General features: G+C 41.5%; 1 protein-coding gene across 4 annotated transcripts in view; it reads right to left on the bottom strand.

The window, feature by feature from the left end:
• LOC145343021 (guanine nucleotide-binding protein G(I)/G(S)/G(O) subunit gamma-7) overlaps positions 1 to 22274 on the bottom strand; it is a 253139-nt gene that overhangs the window by 5410 nt on the left and 225455 nt on the right. For all 4 annotated transcript variants that reach the window (XM_080188755.1, XM_080188756.1, XM_080188757.1 and 1 more), the window contains one exon: positions 18691 to 18797. In XM_080188755.1, coding sequence (XP_080044881.1) covers positions 18691 to 18768 — 78 coding nt within the window. In that variant the 5' untranslated portion in view covers positions 18769 to 18797. The remainder of the gene's footprint in view (positions 1 to 18690; positions 18798 to 22274) is intronic.

The following is a 22274-nucleotide window of genomic DNA, read 5'->3' as shown; positions in this document are numbered from 1 at the left end:
GTGAAGAACAGCAATATAGCTCCAAGTCAGGATGATGAGTGGTTTGGATGGGAACTTGCAGGTGGTAGTGTTTTCCTGAATCTGTGCCCTTGTCCTTCCTGGTGATAGGGATTATGGGTTTGGAAAGTGCTGCAGAAGGAGCCTTGCTGAGTTGCTGCAGTGAATCATGCACTGCAGTGATGGAGGAGTGAATGTTGAAAGTGATGGATGGGGTGCCAATTAAGTGGGCTATTTTGTCCTGGATGGTGTGGAGCTTCTTGAATGTTGTTGAAGCCATAGTCATCCAGGCAAGTGGGGAGCATTCATCACATCAAAATAAAAGCAAAATATTGCAGATGCTAGAAATATAAAATAAAAACAGAAGGTTGGGCAGCATCTGTGGAGAGATAAACAGAGTTAAGGCTCTGAGTCCAAATGACTTCTTCAGAGCCAAAGGGAGAAATGTAATGATTACATATTGTGTAAGAGGGACTGGAGCAGAGTAGTCAGTGATTGGTGGGAGCAGTATCTGCTGTATCTGCAAAGGGAGAGAAAAGGTAAGGAAAGGGAGGATAAAATAGAGGGAAAGACTGGCGGGCGGGGGGGGGGAGAAGAAAAATAAAGAAGCAAAAAGTAGACAACAGTCAAAAATTAAGTGAAATGAAAACAAAGGGGTCGAGGTGGGGTAGAGCTAATCATCTGGAATTGTTGAATTCAATGTTGAGACTAGAAGGTTGTAAAGTGCCTAGCTGGAAGATGAGATGCTGTTCCTCCAGTTTGCATTGAGCTTCACCTGAACATTGAAGCAGGTCAAGGACAGACATGTGGGCATGGGAGCAGGACTGTGTGTTAAAATGGCAAGCAACTGGACGGTCAGGGTCCTGACTGCACTTAGACCAAAGGTGCTCAGCAAAACGACCACCCAGTCTACGTTTGGTCTCTCCGATATAAAGAAGACCACATTGGGAGCAGCAAATGCATTAGACCAAATTGAAAGAGGCAGAACTGAAATGCAGCTCAACCTGGAATGAGTGATTTGGACCTTGGATGGTAAGCATAGAAGAGATAAAGGGGCAGGTGCTACACATTCTGCGATTGCATGGGACGGTGTGATGGGAGAAGTGTTGGGTATAGTGGAGGAGTGGGCTAAGTTATCCCAGAAGGAATGAACTCTGTGGAATGCTGACAGAGGAAATGAAGGGAAGATGTGTTTGGTGGTAGCATCATGTTGGGAGTTGATGAAAGTAGTGGAGGACTATGTTTTGCACGTGGAAGCTGGTAGGGTGAAATGTGAGAACAAGGGGGACTCTATCCTTGTACTGGGAGGGGGTGGGGGTCATGGCGCAGGGGATGGATTGCATGCTGTTGAAGGCCCTGTCGATAACTGTAGGTTGGAAACCACGGTTGAGGGAGAAGGAGCACATATTAGAAGCGCCACACTGGAAAGTGGCATCATTGGAACAAATGCAATGTAGGCAAAGGAGCTGAGAGAAAGGGGTGGAGTCTGTCTGGATGTAGGGTGCAAAGAGCTGTAGTCTAAATAGCTGTGGGAGTCAGTGGGCTTGTAATGGATATAGGAAGGTAGTCTATTGCCGGAAATGGAGATAGAAAGGTCTAGGAAGGATAGGGAAGTGTGTGAGATGGACCAGGTGAAGATGATGGAGGGTGGAAACTGGAAATAAAGTTGATCAAGTTTTTCAGGTCTGGGTGAGAGCATGAAGCAGCACCAAAATAGTCATTGATGTACCGGTAAAGAAATTCTGGGAGGGGACCCGGGTAGGCCTGGAACAAGGAATGTTCCACAACCCATAAGAGGACAAGCATAGCTAGGTCTCTTGCAGGTACCCATTGATACTCCTTTGATTTGAAGAATGTGGGATCTATTTCAGATTCCAGCATCCGCAGTAATTTGCTTTTATCTAATGACTACTTTCCCCCTCTTTCACGTTGACCCCAGTTTTGCTGGGACTCGATGCTACGCTTGGTCAAATGCTACCCTGAGATTGAAAGCTGTCCTTCTCACTTCAACTCTGGAATTCAGTTCTTTTGTCCATTCTGAACCAAGGCTGTAATGAAGTCAGGGGCTGAGTGACCCTGACAGAATTCATACTGAGTGTCAGTGAGCAGTTATATCTGACTAAATACCACCTGATAGCACTGTTGATGATCCCTTCCATCACTTTTCTGATGACTGAGAGTAGGTTAATCAGGTAGCAATTGGTCAGGTTGGATTTGTCCTGCTTTTTGTACACAGGACATACCTTGGCAATTACACACATTGTTGGGTAGATGCCAATGTTATAGCTAAACTGAAATAGCTTGATTAGGAATGCAGCTAGTTCTGGGAACACAAATCCTTATTGATTTTGATTTGATTTAATTTATTATTGTCGCATGTATTAGTATACAGTGAAAAGTTGTTTCTTGTGCACTATACACACAAAGCATACCATTCACAAAAAAGGAAAGGAGAGAGTGCTGAATGAAGTGTTACAATCATGGCTAGGATGTAGAGGAAGATCAACTTAGTGCAAGGTAGTTCATTCAAAAATGATGGCAGCAGGGAAGAAGCTGTTTTTGAGTCAGTTGGTATTTGTCCTCAGACTTTTGAATCCTTTTCCTTACAGAAGAAGGTGGAAGAGAGTATGTCCAGAGTGCATGAGGTCCTTCATTATGCTGGCTGTTTTTCCGAGGCAGCAGGAAATGTAGACAGTGATAATGGGTATAAATTGCTGGAATATTATCAGAACTCATAGCCTTTGTAGTATCCAGTATCTTCAGCTGGTTTTTGATATCACATGGAGTGAAGCAAATTGACTGAAGACTGGCATCTGTGATACTGGGGATCTCAGGAAGAGGCCAAGATGGATCATCGGCCAGGCACTTTTGGCTGAATTTGGCGTGCTGGATGGGGATAATTGTGGAGCCTCCTCATCCAGTTAGTTTTATTGTCCATCACCGCTCATGACTGGTCAGGGCATGATGTCAGAGCTTAAACCTGCTCCACTGATTGTGGAATCACTTAGTTCTCTTTGCTGCATGGGGCTGTTAGGCATGCAAATAGTCTTGTGTTGCAGCTTCAGCAAGTTGACATCTCATTTTTAGGTGTGCGGAGGGATGCTGCTAGCATGCCCTCCTGTACTCTTCATTGAACCATTAATTGATCTCTCAGCTTGATGGTCATGGTAGACTGGGAGATATGCTGTGGTTACAGATTGTCATTGTATACAATTCGGTTACTGCTGATGATCTACAGCACCTCATGAATGCCCAGTTTTGAGTTGCAAGATCTGTTCATTGTCTATTACATTTAGCACTGCGGTAGTGCCACATGTGATAGAGGGTATCCTCAATGTGAAGATGGGACTTTTTCTCCATAAAGACTGTGCAACGGTAACTCCAAACAATGCTGGACAGATGCCTCTGTGATGGGTAGATTGGCATGGACAAGGTTTTTCTCCCCTGTTGGCTTCTTCATCACCTATCGCAGGCCCAGTCTAGCAGATATGTCCTTTAGGACTCAGCCAGCTTGGGATAATCAGTTTGATATGTACAAGAAAAGGACAGAATTATTGAATAGCTGTAGTCCTCATTGATGGCCAATGGAAACTCCTGTTATGAGATTGTTTTAGGCTTCGTATAAGCAATCTACAGTTAGTTCTGGTCCTAATGATAACAGCCTGAGACCTCCATGTTTACACGTGGATCTGCTGACAGAATATCTGAACTAGTATTCAAATAATAGTCCATTCCATTGCAACAGGAATTCAGCCCTTTGAGTTTATTCCACCATTCAATAAGATCTTTATTCTGATCTTTAACTGAACTCCACTTATTCATCTTTGTTCCATAGTGAGAAGTGAGTTTATTATTTGAAGTCTACATTTAAAGAGAAAATGATTGGCACCTTCATTATCTATTGAAGAGAGAACAGTATAGCAATGTGTGTTGCACTTTTAAACCATTTACTATTAATTTAGTTGCCTTTTTTATACATACAAAACACCTTATTAAGTTGAGGGGCTGGGTTTCAGTTTGGTAAAAGTTCACATTCAATTTATCTTTCAAAAAGAGAAGGGTCATGTAGTGGTTCAAAATGCATTTCAATAGTTGGTCCTCTGTTACAATCCTTGCAAGTTAATTATTATTTACCTAAATATTGGGCAGAAAAAAATCATGCTCTGAATTATAGGGAACATAAAGTGTGCTTAATGGACTGCCTGATGATGACAAAACATGAGAAATTACCTCTTATAAAAACCCAAAAACATGACACAAGCTGAAAAAAAATTGTAATCAAGTCAAATAAAAATAATATAACTCCCAGTATAAATAGTCTGAGAGAGACTTTTGAGATATCGATATTCCTTATGAAAGAATCAATAAACAATGTAGAGATCCTAGCAGGGTGAAAATAGCTGTTCATTTTCAATAAGAGTGACTGACTCCAGCACCAAAGATTCAATTATAAAGAGATGACTGAAAGAACATCTTAAACAAGTATGTAAAAGAATAACCAATTTAGAGAAGGTTCAGAGTGAATTATTTTGATGTAAAATGTGAGGCTAGGACATGGGGAATAGATTCAAGTAAAATGAAAAGTTAGAACAGAAGCTAAGAAGATTTTCTTCATAAGGGAGAGGATAGTTTTCCCTATGCTGGCCAATATTTATTCTTCATTCAACATCACAAAGAAACAACTACCTGGTCATTGTTATAGTATTTTTTATGGAAGTTTGCTGTGCGCAAATTGACTGCTGTTTTTCCTACAGTACAGCAGCGACTGGAGTTCAAAAAGTACTTCACTGGGCTGTAATTTGCTTTGAGATGTCCAATAGTTGTGAAAAATGCTATATAAACGCCACCCCTTTGTTTTTCTTGCATATTCAGTTTGATTTGCAAAGACACATACAAGTTGTTTTAGAGAGACAGAGATTATCAGAGGGGAGAATGGGTAGCTATATATGTTCAGGTTAATTTGGCAGCTAAGAAACTTAGAAAAAAATGGGAAATTGGAATATGGAATTGATATGGACTGAAGAATATTTGGATTGGATGTCACTAATCAAATTCAGGGAGCAGATTGTTTGACTAAGAGGATGGAGGTATAGAAATTTTCAGATGTTGCACCCAACTGAGGCCTATTTACACCTTTCTAAGTCTTATGTCTAGAAAGAGTCTATATTAAGATGGGATCCAAATGAAATAGAGTGCCAAATAATTTATATTTTCTATGGCATTTGGCTCCGAGTGCACAGTCTCCTATGTTTGGGGATTTTCCCTGTGAGTGGATGCTGATACATCTGCTCCAGCTGCATTTATGTCTTACAGCACACTTCACCTACACTGATATTCTGAAGTGTGGGTCAATGAAGTCAAGTGTATCATACTCATCGCAATGACTTAATCAGAGACCTTCCTGAGATACTTCATTCATGGGTTGGTCAGTGCTGATGGGCTGTCAGTAAGGTTTAGTGCTGGTAGCTGTTCAGAATTCACTACAGTTAGTGGGTCAGGAAAGTTATATGGCTGTAGTTCGAAAATGCTGTTGGGCATTGCCAATTTGGAACTGATATCAGATGGTACTGGCTTGGTATGGTGGCCGGTTTCTTCAATGCACTCACCACTGTGTTGGATACTGAGGTGCAGCCAATGCTAGTGAGATGCGGATAGCACTATAAAGAGTGAGCATCAAGATAATGTAAATCAAAATCTCTGATACTGTCTTTGGAATGTTTCATGAGGGATAAGTGGAATGTTGGAACCTTGTAAGTATGCTTACAAACCAAGGGACTGGTGGCAAGATTACTGATGCTGCATTGTGGCAATACACATTTTGTACACTATTTATATCTGCTATTGCAACTTTTACGATGTTTAAACCAAATTACAGCTTTTGAGACTACCATATTCTTTTGCATAAAAAGGTGAACAAGGTTGGCAGAGAAAAAAATCAAGCAGGAGTGGGGAAAAGCATTGGTGTCTGCCTCTACGGGGAGTGGAGCAGGTTCCATGTCATCACATGAAGTTGTGAGATTGTTCTGCAGCATACTGGACTCAGCAGTGTGTGCAGAATGTCAAATGAAAAAGAATAAGTATCAGCATTAGTAACTGGCTGTACAGATTGCCACACCATAAACTAAACTAGATTTACACTTACAGTCTAAGCACTTGAATTGAATTGGAACAACATTAGTAGCTGAAAGGAATTGTGTCTTGGTGTTGGTTAAACATGTATACTGTACTCTGCCCCTCATGAACACGCTTCTGCAATAGCACTGGCAAAACACCAGAAATAGCACAGCTAATCTATCTCTAAATTATGGAATGAAGGCAAATGTCTCCCCTTATGGAAAATCAGAAAATTACACTCCCTTAATGTGCTAACTTGAATTCTAAAAATTAATAGCAGTCCCCTATTATATGTAAGTAATGCCTTTTCAGTTTGTTTATATCTTGCGCAGTGAATAAACTACTTGGTTACCCCCTTAATCTGGGAATATTGATAGTTGGATGGGGTTAACTCTCTAGAATTAAAGATTGACTTCCTAGATACTGCTCCCAGTAACCCTGGACAGTATTTCAGAGCTACAATTTTTTTCCATTTTCTTTGGACATTGATATTTTACTTATACAAATATTGACTGCAAAATTCCTATTTGACTGACAGTCTGAAACATCCAACAGGGTAAAGGAGCATCTGTTCACATTATTACTGGTGTGGAAAGGCATGTATCATGAAGGTGGTTGTGTCAGGCAATGGCAGAAGTGGTTTGAAACTGTAGGGTCAACAGATGTTGGCAAACCTAGATTAAGGAAGCAGGACAAAATGAACAACAAAATGTTAGAAAAGTTAAATAAAGATTGGGGGTCAGGTATCTTTACTGTCTTCCCTTCCTACCTTAGTCATATACAGCACACAGAATCTAATTAAAAGGTAAATATTTCTACAACTTTTACAATGCACTCAGTAAAAGTAATTACCTATCAAATTTCGGACAGAAACATGATGCATATCAACATCAATGAAGATTTGTTTAACCAGAGAGGACAGCTGGTGATATCCACATTCAATCGCTCAAATATCATTTCATACACGTGTATGTATGCTTGTATTGAAGACACTTCCCGAATATTTTGTTGCATCATTAGCCAGGTTGCATGGCAAAGGGCATATTCATGCACAGCAAGCAGCAACTGCTAATTTAAAACACAGTGTAACAGATTCTGAAGAAAGAGACAACTCTTTCGTTCCTAACACTTGCCACTGACCTACGGTCACAATGGTTCATTTTAAAATTAATTACAGAATACCTGATGATCATTAAATGGAAAGAAAGAGATCCTCTTCAGAACCCAACATATTATTGGTATATCAATGCAAACATCTTAAAATATCGTTCAAGTATTCAACGGCACAGCCATTGTGGAGCAATGGATATGTTGGCGTAACATTGGGTTACATCTTAAATGTCAGCAGTGGGATTGGTGCATTTGCAGTCTGCCAAGAGACTGACTATAGGTCAATGACTCAGTTTCAGCTGATCATCTCCAAATTTGTTGTTTCTGGAAAATCTAGGTGACCAGTAAGTGACCCAAGTTTTCCTAGGTTTTCATTAAAGATAAATTAATTAACAAAAAGTTAACAAAAATGTCAAGCCAAATCTTCCTCAGAAAATAACGGCATATTAATACTGCAGGCCATTTTTAATGTGTAGATCATCCAGCAAATTCAAGGGTTTTAAGATGTGGTAAAAACTGCAGGTCTCCAGAACTTGTTGGGTCAATTTGTGCTGCTCCACTGATTGTTTTGCACAAACTACATCTTGCTTGTAGCCTCACTATTATTTTTAAGAACTTGTTGAATTTGCAAATTAATCGCTTATTAAACTCACTGCACAAAGGTAGGGTTCATACTTAATACTGCACCTATCCTTTCAAATGAATGACTCTGTTTAGTTTCCAAGTACATGCACCATACATTTTGCCTGTTCGTAAAGTCTCTGAATGAGCTAGACTAAGTACTCCAAACATACTCGGAGATTTCCATAACTCTACATGGTGGACTGAATCAGAGGCCTTTGCACAGTCTAACCATAAATTCTTTTCATTTTGCTTTTTGACATACTTTCAATTACATTACGCAGACTAGAATAGCATCTGATATCCCTTTGCCTGTGGTGAAACTGAAGTGTTGCTCAGCTATTCCTGGTGTGATTAACTATGAAAGCCTTGGTCTGATCATTTCTAGCACTTCTGAGGCCCGGGTCTGGATTTTCATAGTGACAGAGAACCTCTCAGTTGTTGCAAAATAGTGAAAGAAGCTTGATTAGGAAGTCCCCGTGGCACTGGCCATTTTTATGGACTTAAGAAATGGGCCTAGGTTGGGATTTGTGCAGGAACATTTCAAAGAAAACACTGCCCATAGAAATCACCACTTGCGCGATTTTGGCATGAGAGCTCCCTCCTTCTCCAGTATTGGTGCCAGAGCCCAATGAATTGAAATTCACTTCTCCCACACCATCTTTGAGTCACACATTCAACCTTCTGACCTTATTTATTCAATATTATTTACTCAATGTCAATTTACATGTGGCTCAGGTGGTAACCTAGAGATGATTATTTTTATGGTTCTGCCTTTTAATTTGGCTGTGGACATGTGGTCAAAAATTCATTTCAAGTTGCATATGACATTAAGCTTGCAAACATACCTCAGACAGTTATCAGGAACAGGGATGGAGTCAATAACTGGGAACAAGTTTGTAGCCAGGACTGAAAACATAGCTTTAGTCTTTCAATATTTCATTGACAGATTTACTTTCATCCAATACTGAACATTGAACAACTGTGGAGTTGCGAGAGATGAGGCTGAGTAGTGCTGGGCATCCACAGTGTGAAAACTAACAATGTCACCGAGGGGTATCATGTAGATGACAAATAGGAAGTATCCATGACACATCTGGGGGTGGGTGACACCAAGGATAACAAAGCTGGAATTCTTTATACAAGAGAATTGTGTACGTACCATCAGTGGATGTATTTAAGGTTGAGTTAGGTAGGTTTGTGGTCCATCAGGGAATCAAGGGAAATGGAGGGTAGGTGAAAGAATGGAGTTAATGCTCAAGATCAGTCATGATCATATTGAATCATACAGCAAGATCGAGGGGCAGTACAGTCTACTCCTGCTCCTATTTCTTATGTTCTTATGGAAGTGTGAGGAGTAGTCACTGCAAATGATGTTTTAACTATGATTAGATAGATAAGAATGGGACTAGGCGAGTGTAGAGCACTAAAGTAGGTAACCAGGAAGAAGGGTTGGAGGGAGATCTTGTAGTCTGCCATGCCAAAGGCTGTGGATAAGTCAAAACGGATGAGCAGTGATTGTTTAACTTTATCGAATCCCGGCTCAGGCCACTGTCTATGTGGAGTTTGCATATTCTTCCTGTGTCTTCATGGGTTTCCTCCGGGCGCTCCGGTTTCCTCCCACAGTCCAAAGATGTGCAGGCTAGATTGACTGACCATTCTAAATTGCCCTTAGTGTCCCAGGATGCATAGGCTAGAGGGATTAGTGGGTAAATATGTAGGGATATGGGGATAGGGCCTGGGTGAGATTGTGGTTGGTGCAGACTCAATGGTCGAATGGCTTCTTTCTGCACTGTAGGATTCTATGATTTCATAGTCATATTGGATGTAATTTCATGCATACATGCTATGAAAGCATAGCAAAGTCAATAATGCTATCACTAATTTTTTTTGTCACTGTATCAATGGAGAATCTTGACAACATTCTGAGGGTATGAATTTAAATAGGGAAATATACTGGGGCAAATGATGCAGAAAGTTTAAAGGACCTAAAATATAAAAAAACTGCAAACTAATGTTAAAATTATTACAGTCCAATAAATAACAATTTAAGTAGGGTGTGTCGGTGCGGCAGAAATTTCATCTTCTGGAAGAAATTGAAGAAGGGATGGAAAATGTGTGAATTTGACGACACAAAAAAGGAATGGGGAATAGAAAGAAGAACTTTGAAGTACCTTTCTCATTCATACTGAGCTCCACTCCACCCGACAAGCTAATTGGAGGAAGCATTTATTGTATAAAAAGTTAAGGATAAGGGCTGTCGTAACATTTCACCTAAGGCAAAACTTTTCTCCTACTTTCAGCTGGAGAGTCACAGTAGGATCTCAAAAACTTTTATTTTTCTAGTGGTTAGTTAACTCTATCAGAATGGTTTCACAATTTTGCAATTTATGAATGTATATAAATACAATAGTCTAATTTGAAATAACAACTATTTAGTATAGGTTTCTGACTTTTTTCCTTAGTTATCACTATACTGTGTATTTCCCTGCACAGTAAGAAGTCTCACAACACCAGGTTAAAGTCCAACAGGTTTATTTGGTAGTCAACGCCATTAGCTTTCAGAGCGCTGCTCCTTCATCAGGTGAGTGGGGAGTTCCGATCACAAACAGTGCATATAAAGGCACACACAGTTTACAGAATACTGATGAGCTGTAAAGACTCGCATTCTAATCAGCTAATCAAGTCTTAAAGGTGCAGATAATGTGAATGGAGAGAGCATTAAGCATAGGTTAAAGAGATGTGTATTGTCTCCAGACAGGACAGTAAGTGAGATGTTGCAAGCCCAGGCAAGTCAGGGGTTACAGATAGTGAGACATAACCCAAGATCCTGGTTGAGGCCGAGCAGAATCACTGATCAGAAACTGATAGCCAAGTTCTGCACACATGAGGACAGCCTGAACTGGGATCTTGGGTTCATGTCACACTATCTGTAACCCCCATGACTTGCCTGGGCTTGCAACATCTCACTTACTGTCCTGTCTGGAGACAATACACATCTCTTTAACCTATGCTTAATGTTCTCTCCATTCACATTGTCTTAGTCTTTAAGACTTGATTAGCTGTAAAGACTCGCATTCTAATCAGTATTCTGTAAACTGTGTGTGCCTTTATATGCCCTGTTTGTGATCAGAATTCCCCACTCACCTGACGAAGGAGCAGCGCTCCGGAAGCTAGTGGTGTTTACTACCAAATAAACCTGTTGGACTTTAGCCTGGTGTTGTGAGACTTCTTACTGTGTTTACCCAGTCCAATGCCGGCATCTCCACATCATGTCCCTGCACACTCAGAGGACTCAATTTTGGCTTGGGCACTTAAACCCATTATAATATTCACAAATTAATAATCACAAATTGGGTGAGATATAAAAGGATGAAACATGTCTGTTGACCAGCACCCCAGGAAGGAGTTGACATCTTCAGGAAAGAAAAAATAAAGTGCTGAGGATGGGACAAAGAATAGGTGAAATGTTCAAATGAACAAATGTCTTGCAACCATCCTTACTTGTTGTCCATTATTTGTCACGACCAATAGTATGAGGAATCCCGAAAGGTGTGAGGCAAATGCATTTGTTCTTATGTCTGGGTATAGTGGATTACTTGGGCACAGTGCACTGGAAATTAGACAAGGAGCACCTGTGTGCCCACTTTGGAACCCAGCTGATTTTTTGTGTTTTTAAAGGAAAAAAAATGGGAAGTCAGGTGGATTGCCTTGTGGGGGTATGTCTACCCTAACTGATTCTGCTGAACTGGATTATAACTCGAGCCCCATTATTGACTATGTGCGATCGGGACAACTCCCTTAACAATCACCTTCACTTGAGTTCAAGGCAACAACTTCACTTTTGTCTCTAAGAAAATGAACCATGTATCCCCCAAGGAGAGGGACCATTAAGAGATGTTACCTTTCCACAGACAGCCTGTTAAATATTTTGTTGCCGAAGTTATAATTATTCAAATACCATAAGGGTCCGGGGGTGTCTCTTCAAAAATTGCACCTTCCCATTTTCAGGAAATACCAAGTGAGGAGGATTATTATACTGCGTGCAGAAGACTCAGAGACATTATACTTTACCAACTTATTTATAAGTTTATTATAGAACTGTTTAACACCACGTACACTTTAAAGTGGATAAGTATATTGCAACAATTAGTTCTGATACAGAATCCAATAAAACTTCAAAAGTACCACAGCTAATACTCATCAACATTTGAAGTAACGTTTTATGTGAATCCCTGAGTGAATCAGTTGTTGAGAAGCTGGATAGAAAAGCTGCCTGCTTTACAATATCCAACTCCACGGCAACCAGAGAGATATTGAGGCAATGCTCCCAGTACCCTTCCACTATGTCTATAATGTTCTGAAAAGAAACTGGAACAGTTATATGTTCCTAAAGCAGATTACATCACTCTTTAGCAGTAATGGGTGTTGCCTCTTTGTTTAACTCCTCCTCTTGGATATGTTCCTTTTATTTACTAATTTAATTGTTAATATTAGCATGCGCACTTAACCTGTATATGATCATGTTTTTAAATATGTCCTTAATATCTTTCCTGTTTACCTCCAATTGCTTCTATATTTTATAGCAGTTATCTTAAACTTTTAATAGAGGGCTGTATATAATAAAGTCAGTTTTGCTAATTTGCTGAAGTAAGATCTAGGAATGTCTCCTGAATAGGTAAGGAGAGAAAATACCATCATGAAAACTTCTAATGTACCTTTAAAAATGATTTTAGTGCTTTTTTGTATTTGTACTTAGTGCTAAGAGAACTTGAAAGACTTTGGGCCTGATTTTACCATTGTGTTGCACCCTTTTGTGGGCGCCAAAACTTGGTAAAGCCAGTCATGAGGTGAGTAATGCGATCCGTGCCTGCCTCTGCAGCGGTTCCCCTTTTACCAAGGCTTAAAAATGGCCATGATTGGGACTGCCCCCAAAAGAGGCGTGACGATCATTTAAATGCATTTCATGCATTTAAACTGACTTAATGGGCTGCACACCCAACTTTACCGGCACTTCCACCTTTCTCACTGCGTTCATCTATTCGGAATTGGCACGAAACACACATGCTCCATGCACATCTGATTTGGGTGCTCCAGTGAACATCTGAGGCTCTCTGCTTGAGACTGGTGGGGAGATTTGGGGGGGTGGGGGATGGGAAGCAGGAAGGTGGGTCCGCTGTCACTCTGCCTGAGATCAGTGGAGGTGAAAGGGGGTCCGCTGCCACTCTGCCTGAGATCAATGGAGAGGAAGGGAGCTCCACTGTCAATCTGCCCCAGATTGGTGGGGGGAAGGGTGCGGGGCCTGTAATCGTTCTGGGTGGTGGGAGGATAAATGGGTTAGTAATGTTGTGGGGGAGGGGCAGTGTCTGTGGGGACCAAGGAGGGAAGTGACAAGGGGGCAGCATACTATCATCTTTTTTCTACACATGCGCAGTTGGAGACGCCGATCAGAGCCGCAGGACTTTGTGTGTGTTAAGCCCCACCCACGGGCTTGTGCAGCATGATTTGAACTTGCTGATATTTTTGCAGGTAGAATGTATATGGGGGTGCCTCAGAACGTATCTAAAAGTGGGACCTGAAACACTCTCAGTTTCAAGTCCACCCAGCACTTTGAATCAAAATGGTAAAATAGGGCCCTTTATGCATGGCCCAGCCATTGTCGGTTTAACATCTGTTGAAACCAAAGTTGTCAGCTAGTGCTGCCATTACACACTTTAAGGCTTCCGGGTAAAAATAGTTACTCATGAGTATGTGCTTACTTTCTCAATTCTAAAGTATAATATCCTAAATACATGTGAATTCTACCTATTCATTCATGCATTTCCTTCACACTATTATATGCCAAACGCCAGAGCAGGCAAGTCTGGCAAACTTGCAACCTTTATTTTCCATAGCAACTCTCAGACCTGAGTCCTTAGCCTTGCATTCCAAAGCTCAAGGGCATTTTTCAAGACCTCTGACTGGATATGGTTTCCAAGTGAAAGGAATGTAGAATTAAATCCAAAGCGCACAATTCAATAATGTTTCATTGGTTTGTGCTATTTCCAAGGACTCAGGTATTCAATGTTTATAATTGCTTCTAAAAGTGTTATGAAATGCTTTAACGCAGTGTTCAGAAATATTCTCCTAATTTTCTCCAAAACAGAACTGTTTTATTTAATTCTGTGTAATGTTATGAATTTAGATTGTTCCTGTCAGCATGTCATAATTACATACTTACAGTTGTGCAACCTATTCTTAAAAGAATTCAAACAATTCCTGTGCATTACTAATAGCATACAAACCAGTGCCTGGAAGGACAAAGGACAATTAAATAACACAGAGGGTGGCACGGTAGCACAGTGGTTAGCACTGCTGCTTCACAGCTCCAGGGACCTGGGTTCAATTCCCGGCTTGGGTTACTGTCGGTGTGGAGTTTGCACATTCTCCTTGTCTGCATGGGTTTCCTCCGGGTGCTCCAGTTTCCTCCCATAGTCCAAAGATGTGAGGATTAGATTGATTGGCCATGCTAAAAATTGTCCCTTAGAGTAGGGAGATGCATAGGTTAGAAGGATTAGCGTGTAAATATGTAGGGATATGGGGGTAGGGTTTGGGTGGGTTTATTTTGGTGCAGACTTGATGGGCTGAATGGCCTTCTTCTGCACTGTAGGGTTTCTATGATCCTTTTTATGATTCTACGTGGAGGAGGAAGTTTCACAAATATCACCATCCTCAATGATGGGGGAATCTAGCACATCAGATAAGGCTGGAGCATTTGTAACAAACCCCAGACGTGATGAGTGGACAACCCGTCTTGACCTCCTTCAGAGGTCCTAGCATCACAGATGCCAGTCTTCAGCCAATTTGATTTACTCCACATGATGTCAAGAAATGGCTGAAGGTACAGGATATTACAAAGGCTCTGGGGCCTGACAATATTCTGACAATAATACTGAAGACTTGTGCTCCAGAACTTGCTGCACCACTAGCCAAGTTGCTCCAGTACAACTGCAACATTGGCATCTACCTGACAATATGGAAAACTGCCCTTGTGCATCCTATACACAAAATCTGGACAAATCCAACCCAGCCAATTAGCTCATTGGTCTATCTTCATCATCAGTAGAGTGATGGAAGGGGTCATAAACATTTCTATCAAGCAGCACTTGCTTAGCAATAGCCTGCTCACCGATGCTGTTTAAGTTCCCACTCACCTACTCAGCCCCTGACCTCATTACAACCTTGGTTCAAACATGGACGAAAAAGCAGAATTCCAGGGTTGAGGTGAGAGTGACTGCCATTGGTATCAAGGCTGCATTTCGCTGAATATGGCATCAAGGAGCACCGGCAAAACTGGAGTCAATGGGAATTGGGAGGAACACTCTCTGCTGGTTGAAGTCAGAGGAGGGTAGTTGTGGTTGTTAGAGTTCAGTTGTCTCAGCTCCGAGACTTTACTGCAGAGACAGAATTATATGCTGCCCAACAGCAGATTCTGAGGTGGGAGAACATAAAATTGAGTGGGTTGGGTTCCCCCAGGAACCAGACCACCAAATGCCAGGTGCAATTTCACATTTGGATGGGCAGAGCTTTGGGCAGGAAACCCGCCCATTCACATATTATGGCCCTTAAGTGGCCATTCACTGGCTGGGAGAGGGGAGGGTGAGAAAACGACATTTACTCATTTCCCCATCTCAGGTGTAAGGCCTCACTCTGAAGGCTGCTTTGGAGTTGGGATGCCCATCCTACCAGGATGTTGGAGCTCTGGGATCCCCCTACCCTGTGACACCACATTCATCACTCCCTCAATCACTGAATCCCCCACTATAAATATCCTGGGGGTGGTTTCCAGTAACCAGAAAATTGAACTTGACTAGACATAAAAATACCGTGGGTAAAAGAGTAGGTCAGAGACTAGGAATCCTGCAGAAACTCACCTCCTGACTTCAGAAAGCCTGTCCACCATCTTCAATACACAATTCAGGAATGTTATGGAATATTCTCCATTTCCCTGGATCAGTGCAACTCCAGCAACACTCAAAAAGCCTGACACTATCCAGGACAAAGTAGTCCATTTAATTGGCACCCCATCCACAAACATTCATACCCTCCAACACTGATGCACAGTAGCAGCAATGTGTACTATCTACAAGATGCATTACAGGAACTCAACAAGCCTCCTTAGACAGCATCTTCAAAATCCACAATCACTACTAAGGACAGCAGAAAGGTGAGAACACCACCACCTGAAAGTTCCCCATCAAGCCACACACCATCCTGACTTGGAATGATATCGTCATTCCTTCACTGTTGCTCCCTCCATAACAGCACTATCGGTGTACCTACACCTTCCTACACCTTGGGGACTGTAGCAGTTCAAGAATACAGCTCAAGGATAAGTAGCAATGGGCAATAAATGTTGGCTGAGCCAGCAAAGCCCACGTCCCGTGATAGAATAAAAAAATCTTCAATTTTGCATAATGTAGTGCAATCACGGGAGCTCAGAACTGACTTGTTTAGGCAAATTACCTGGATTTGTGTTCATGTTTAGCACACTTGGGAGCCACAACTGCACCAAGTTTAGTAAAACATGAGGTGCAACTTTTGTGTGGTGGGATTTCTATACAGCAATGTAGAGATGCAACACTCACCATAGCTGATTTTCAGTTATTTCCCTCATTTGATTAATTTTGACAGGGTCAGTAGTCTTTGCCAAATGGCCTGCTAAAAAGTGGTAGGGGTTTTCTGTAGAAAGTCTCATTAGCTGCAACTTAGCAGTGCTGGTGGCAACTCTGGACGTTGAAGTTGTTGAAGTGGTCGTAAAGCCTTTTCATATATGCAAAGGTAAGCATTTAAAATTGACCTTCTCTGCCCTGACTATACCAGAAATCAGCGATGAACAGGTTTCCCTAGACCAGCCTTGCTATGATGCAAATGATGGGCGGCAGTTTGGGATGTCATATTTTTGTTGTTTACATATTAATACACTGCACCCCCTCATACTTGGACAGACATGTTTTATAACCTCTTTATCATGTCTGGTAACAAGTCCAAAAAGCAGCAGACTGAGTTGTTGGATTGGCTGAGCCACTCTGCCAGAAATATGAGAGGACACCTTTGGTCTTAATTTCTTCTTGTCGCCCACTCATAACAAGTGGTTGGATAATGCAACCCATATGAACATCAGAATTTTTAGCAAGGAATACAATATAACTTCCTCTTCTACAACAATCGTATAACAATATTATCTGATGAAGAAAGGAATAAATTTTGTAAAACTATTTAAGTTGTATTATAAACATAAATAGAAGATAAAACCTAGAAATACTGGAAATATATAAATATTACAAAATGCTGGAAGCCTGCAAAATACAAGCTCATCAGTATCTGAAAAAAGTGACAGTTTAATATTTTAACTGTCGTTTATTAGGCCTATTGTGTGCTTCCAGCATGTTCTACACCTTAATGTAGTCGCTGCCTCACAGCACCAGGGACACAGGTTCGATTCCCCTTTGGTTCACTGCGAGGAGTCTGCATATTCTCTCCATGTGTGCGTGGGTTTCCTCTGGGTGCTCTGGTTTCCTCCCACAGTCTGAAAAGCGTGCTGGTTAGATGCATTGGCCATACTAAATTCTCCCTCAGTGTGCCAAACAGGCACTGGACTGTGGTAACTAGGTGATTTTCACAGTAATTTCTTTGCAGTATTAATGTAAGCCTACTTGTGACACTAATAAATAAACTTTAACTGCATGTGAGGAGAACTAGACTATATTTTGATTCCTTTAGTGGATTTCCAGAATCACACATACTTCAGTGAATGAATTGCAATTAAATAGATTTTTTTTTAAACAGAATCCCTACAGTGCAGAGGGAGGGCCATTTGGTCCATCAAATCTGCACCAACTACAACCCCGCCCAGGCCTTATCCCCATAATCCCATGCATTTACCCTAGCTAGTCTCCCTCGCACTAAGGGGCAATTTAGCATGGCCTATCCACCTAATCTGCAAATTTCTGAACTGTGGGAGGAAACCAGGGCACCCGGAGGAAACCCACGCTGACATGGGGAGAGTGTGCAAACTCCACACAGACAGTGACCCAAGCTGGGAATCAAACCCAGGTCCTGTGAAGCAGCAGTGCTACCACTGTGCTCCGTGCTGCCCTTGTCCCAAGTACCTACCAATACTGCTATGAAATGTCTATAGATGGCATGGGATGATGACTGAATCTCCCCCTCCACCAGGAAAGCAAGTGAGCATCACCACTTGCACTGAGAATGGTAGCCTGCCAAGTGTCAAGAAGTTTGGTGAGAACTATTTTCTACTAACCTGTGGTGCAGTATGACAGGCCTTTGATACTTAGTGCTAATGTATGTCGTGGAGCTGCCATTTTTATCTATTATTTTAAATAGTGCAAAGATCGAAATGAGGAGAAATCACAAACTACACATTGCAAGGTCCAGAGCTCAATTAAACTCAAAATCTGATTTGTGTAATCAAGAAAAGTTCCATCAATTCCAGTTGGCTGAGATTACTATTAATATTAACTTGAACTAAAGTACTAAAATGACCACCACATGGAGAAGGAAGTTGTGTGGTAGGTATGCGATTTCTCACACAGGTAGTTTTGCATCTGATTGAATGGGAGCGGATGGCGGTGCCTGAGAAAAATGCTAACAGTTAAGCAGTCAGAGTCAGTTTTGTTAAAACTTCAAGCAACTGGTTACAGAATATCTTCAAACACGGGCCTCAAGAGAATGTACTGTCCATTTTCTGGATTGAATAAAAAATAATACATGGCATGTATTTTGGAAGAAAATATAATACTTTTTTAATGGAAAACCTTCGTCAACAGGCACATTTCTAAATCTTACCTTGATCCTTTCAATACCAGCTTCAATCCTTAACTGTTCCACCATTTTCCTTGCCTGTGCTATGTTGTTTGTTGACATTTTCACAGTTTATCCAATAGGCCAACTTTCTGGATAAGAAAGAAACAAATCATTAATTATCATAAAAGGCAGAAACACAAAAATACTTATGACAACAGAAATTATGGTATCAACTTTTATGGCAGGTTTAGTGGTATTCCTTAATATATATATTTTGAAAAAAATTGCAACTTAAAAATCACTAGGGTATTGGAAATTTGGCAGATTCCTACTCCTGTTAGCTATCTAATCATTCTTGATGGAAACTGGACATTAGATGAGGACAGTCTAGCACTCAATTGTGAACCTGTGTTGACCCTGTCTATCCTCAAAATACACAGAAAGTGCCCATTTACCTCAAAAGCAGGAAGAAAAGTCAGAGGAAAATTCAAAACATCTTCTGTTTTCTTGGAAAGATTAAAACCAAGGGCTGGATTTTGGGCTCTCCTGCTCACTCACTCTGTGTTTCAGGTGGGCGTCACTGCCTACCTGCCAGATTATACCAGTGGTGAGATTTAATCCATGATGGCAGAGACCTAAGCCATATGCCCTGCTTGGCAACATTCCATCTGCAGGACAGGGGGCGGGGTCTCCCTATCCTGCTGATAGGGAGGGCCGCCAGGGTCCTTCCAGGTTCTCCTGCCTCCACCACCGGCCTTTTTACCCTGGTCCACCCTCACCAGAGCCAGCCATCCTGGTCTGGGCGAGATCCCCAACACTTACCTTGGGCGGCATAGTAGCACAGTGGTAGCACTGCTGCTTCACAGCTCCAGGGACCTGGGTTCGATTCCTGGGTTGGGTCACTGCCTGTGTGGTGTTTGTACATTCTCCTCGTGTATGCATGGGTTTCCTCTGGGTGCTCCGGTTTCCTCCCACAGTCCAAAGATGTGCGGGTTAGGTTGATCAGCCATGCTAGATTGCCCCTTAGTTTGTGATGCTTAGGTTAGAGGGATTAGTGGGTAAATATGTAGGGATATGGAGGTAAGGCCTGGGTGGGATTGTGGTTGGTGCAGACTCGATGGGCAAATGGCCTCTTTCTGTACTGTAGGGTTTCTATGATTTCTGTGCTGAATACTGGATCCAGAGCCACATGCCTTCCTCTCTGCTTTCTACGGTGTCAGCAGTGGCCACTGCTCCATGTGGCACTGCTGGTACTGTAGAGCTGCTGGCCACTGATTGGCTGGGAACTCAAAGACAGGATTTCCTGTTGCTGAAGGTCAGAAGTCCTGCTCAACTCAATAGTCAATTGGCTGTTTAATTCCTGTGGGGTAGTTGTTGGACCTGTGGATGGATGTTTTAGCGCTGGTGGGCAGGGGGGGGGGTGGAGATTTGGCAGGGATTATGATGTCCCATTAAATCTAGCCCAAGGTTTTCTGAACTGAACTTCCAATGACATTTTTTATTCTGCGTTGTTCAATAACATGCTATCAATCATATTTCAACTGGAATCATTTGTCTACGAAAGAAGCTATTTTAAAATCAAAATACTGGTTAGATAAGTTAGAATTCTCTGTGTAATTTTCAGCTGTGATCAAGTGGCTCTGGGTTTCATTACAAAAAACCTTACAATGAAATAACCTAATTTCAAAACCTCTCTGAACATATTTGATAGTCTTTGTAAGTCTAAGTTAATAGCATCGCTTTACAATACAATATTTTGAAAATTTAAGCAAAATATGATAATGAAAAAAAAGCAAAAAACTCAGTGGAACAATGTAACATTAAAAACTCCAAAGAAAGTGGATACAAAATTAACACGAACTGCAACTAGTAATCTGGTGTTGGAATCAACCCATTAGAACTCTATCCTTAACACTGAGTTCATTAACATGTATGATTCATGTCACAACAAACCCAGGTTAGAGTGAGTTTGTTAAGATACTGATGCATTAATACTTTGTATGAAACAATATGCTTCTTAAGATTTCTAACTTGTACCTAGACAGGTCTGCAATGCAGTTTTGTCTGATGAAGCAATAATGTTTTGTAACTGCTCATTGTGTCATGATGTGTATAAGCGATATAAACTAGTAAAAGTCATTATTTTTAGTGAGATGCATACTAATGGGCTTGATTTTCAATCTGGGGTTAGAGATCCATTGCCCAGATAAATTTGGGGTTCTGACCCTGCAACTCTATCTTCAAATCATAACGCTCTAATTGGGTTGGAGATGAACTTGGCATTCAGTTACAAAAACAGAAAATGCTGGAAAATCTCAGTAGGTCTGACAGCATCTGTGGAGAGGAAGAGAGCCAACGTTTCAAGTCTGGTTGACCCTTCGTCAGAGCTAAAGACAAAGAAAATAGAATGAGATTTATACTGTAGGAGAGGGGGAGGAAGGGGGTTGTGTGATGACCAAAGTGTCAAAAACAAAAAGACAAAGGGAACATAAATGAGTGGAGGGTGCTAACAGCATCCATTAAGAGATTGGAATGGCATTCAGTTAGTGGTGCCGAGCTCCGTGAGGAGGTAGCAGCTGCCTGCAAGTGAAATGGCATCAAAAGCAGATAGCAGCCATGAAGAGGTACAATTGAGGAGGCTGTCCAGCACAAGAGAGGAGGCTGGAATTCAGAGGGCCTAAAGCCTCAGCATCAAATGGTCAGCCAAGTGCCCAATCTCACAGCGAAACCCCTGATTTAAAAAAATGTTGCAGCTTCCTGCAATAACTGCAACAGTTGTGCATTCATCTGCACCAAGTTGTTTTTGTTTTGCAAGTTCCTACTTGAAAATTGGCCCATGACCCTCCCTGGCCAGTTTATAATCTCTGCAAACATCTTAAAGGGAAGGTATATTGGAGACGGGCCGGTTTGCAATTGCCCCCGCCCCCCCCACCCCAACTTTATTTTGAAAACAGCATTATGCTTTGCAGGAGTTAGAGTCCAATAACACTGTCCAGGTGTGAAAATTTCAATGTGCACCTGCACTGCTATACACCTCTGTACCTCTAGTTGAAAATTCAGCCCATTAACTCAATGAAAGTACAATATGAATTAACATCTTTGTACATGACTAAAATAGTACAAAAGTGCAAGAAAACATAAGAATATAGACATAGAAATCCTACAGTGCAGAAGGAGGCCATTTGGCCCATCAAGTTTGCATTGACAACAGTCCCACCCAGGCTCTATCCCCACTTAGTTATCCTGCTAATCCCACTAACCTATTGCATCCCAGGAAACTCAGGGTTAATTTAGCATGTCCAATCGACCTAACCTGCACATCTTTGGACTGTGGGAGGAAATTGGGGCACCCGGAGGAAACCCACGCAATGGCTTGACCATAGTAACATTCAAATCATTGCTCTTCTGTGTTATTCTGAATGTAACATAGAATTTGTAGTTTTTGATTTAGACATTTCTCAGATACGGTACTGGAATTTTATGTTTTCCCCAAGGGAGAGTGAGGAGGCCATTAAGTGGCCAATTAATGGAATTTACTAGCAGTGGGAAAGCCCAATGCCATATCTCCAGGATGTCCAGCAGGACCTGTCAGCCTGGTGGACAGTTCAGGGTGGATAGGGAATGGT

The sequence above is a fragment of the Carcharhinus amblyrhynchos genome, chromosome 5 (assembly GCF_965287045.1).
Source record: "Carcharhinus amblyrhynchos chromosome 5, sCarAmb.v2.hapA, whole genome shotgun sequence".
NCBI lineage: Eukaryota > Metazoa > Chordata > Chondrichthyes > Carcharhiniformes > Carcharhinidae > Carcharhinus > Carcharhinus amblyrhynchos.
The sequence above is the reverse complement of the archived record's forward strand: the minus strand, read 5'-3'. Positions and strand labels throughout refer to the sequence as shown.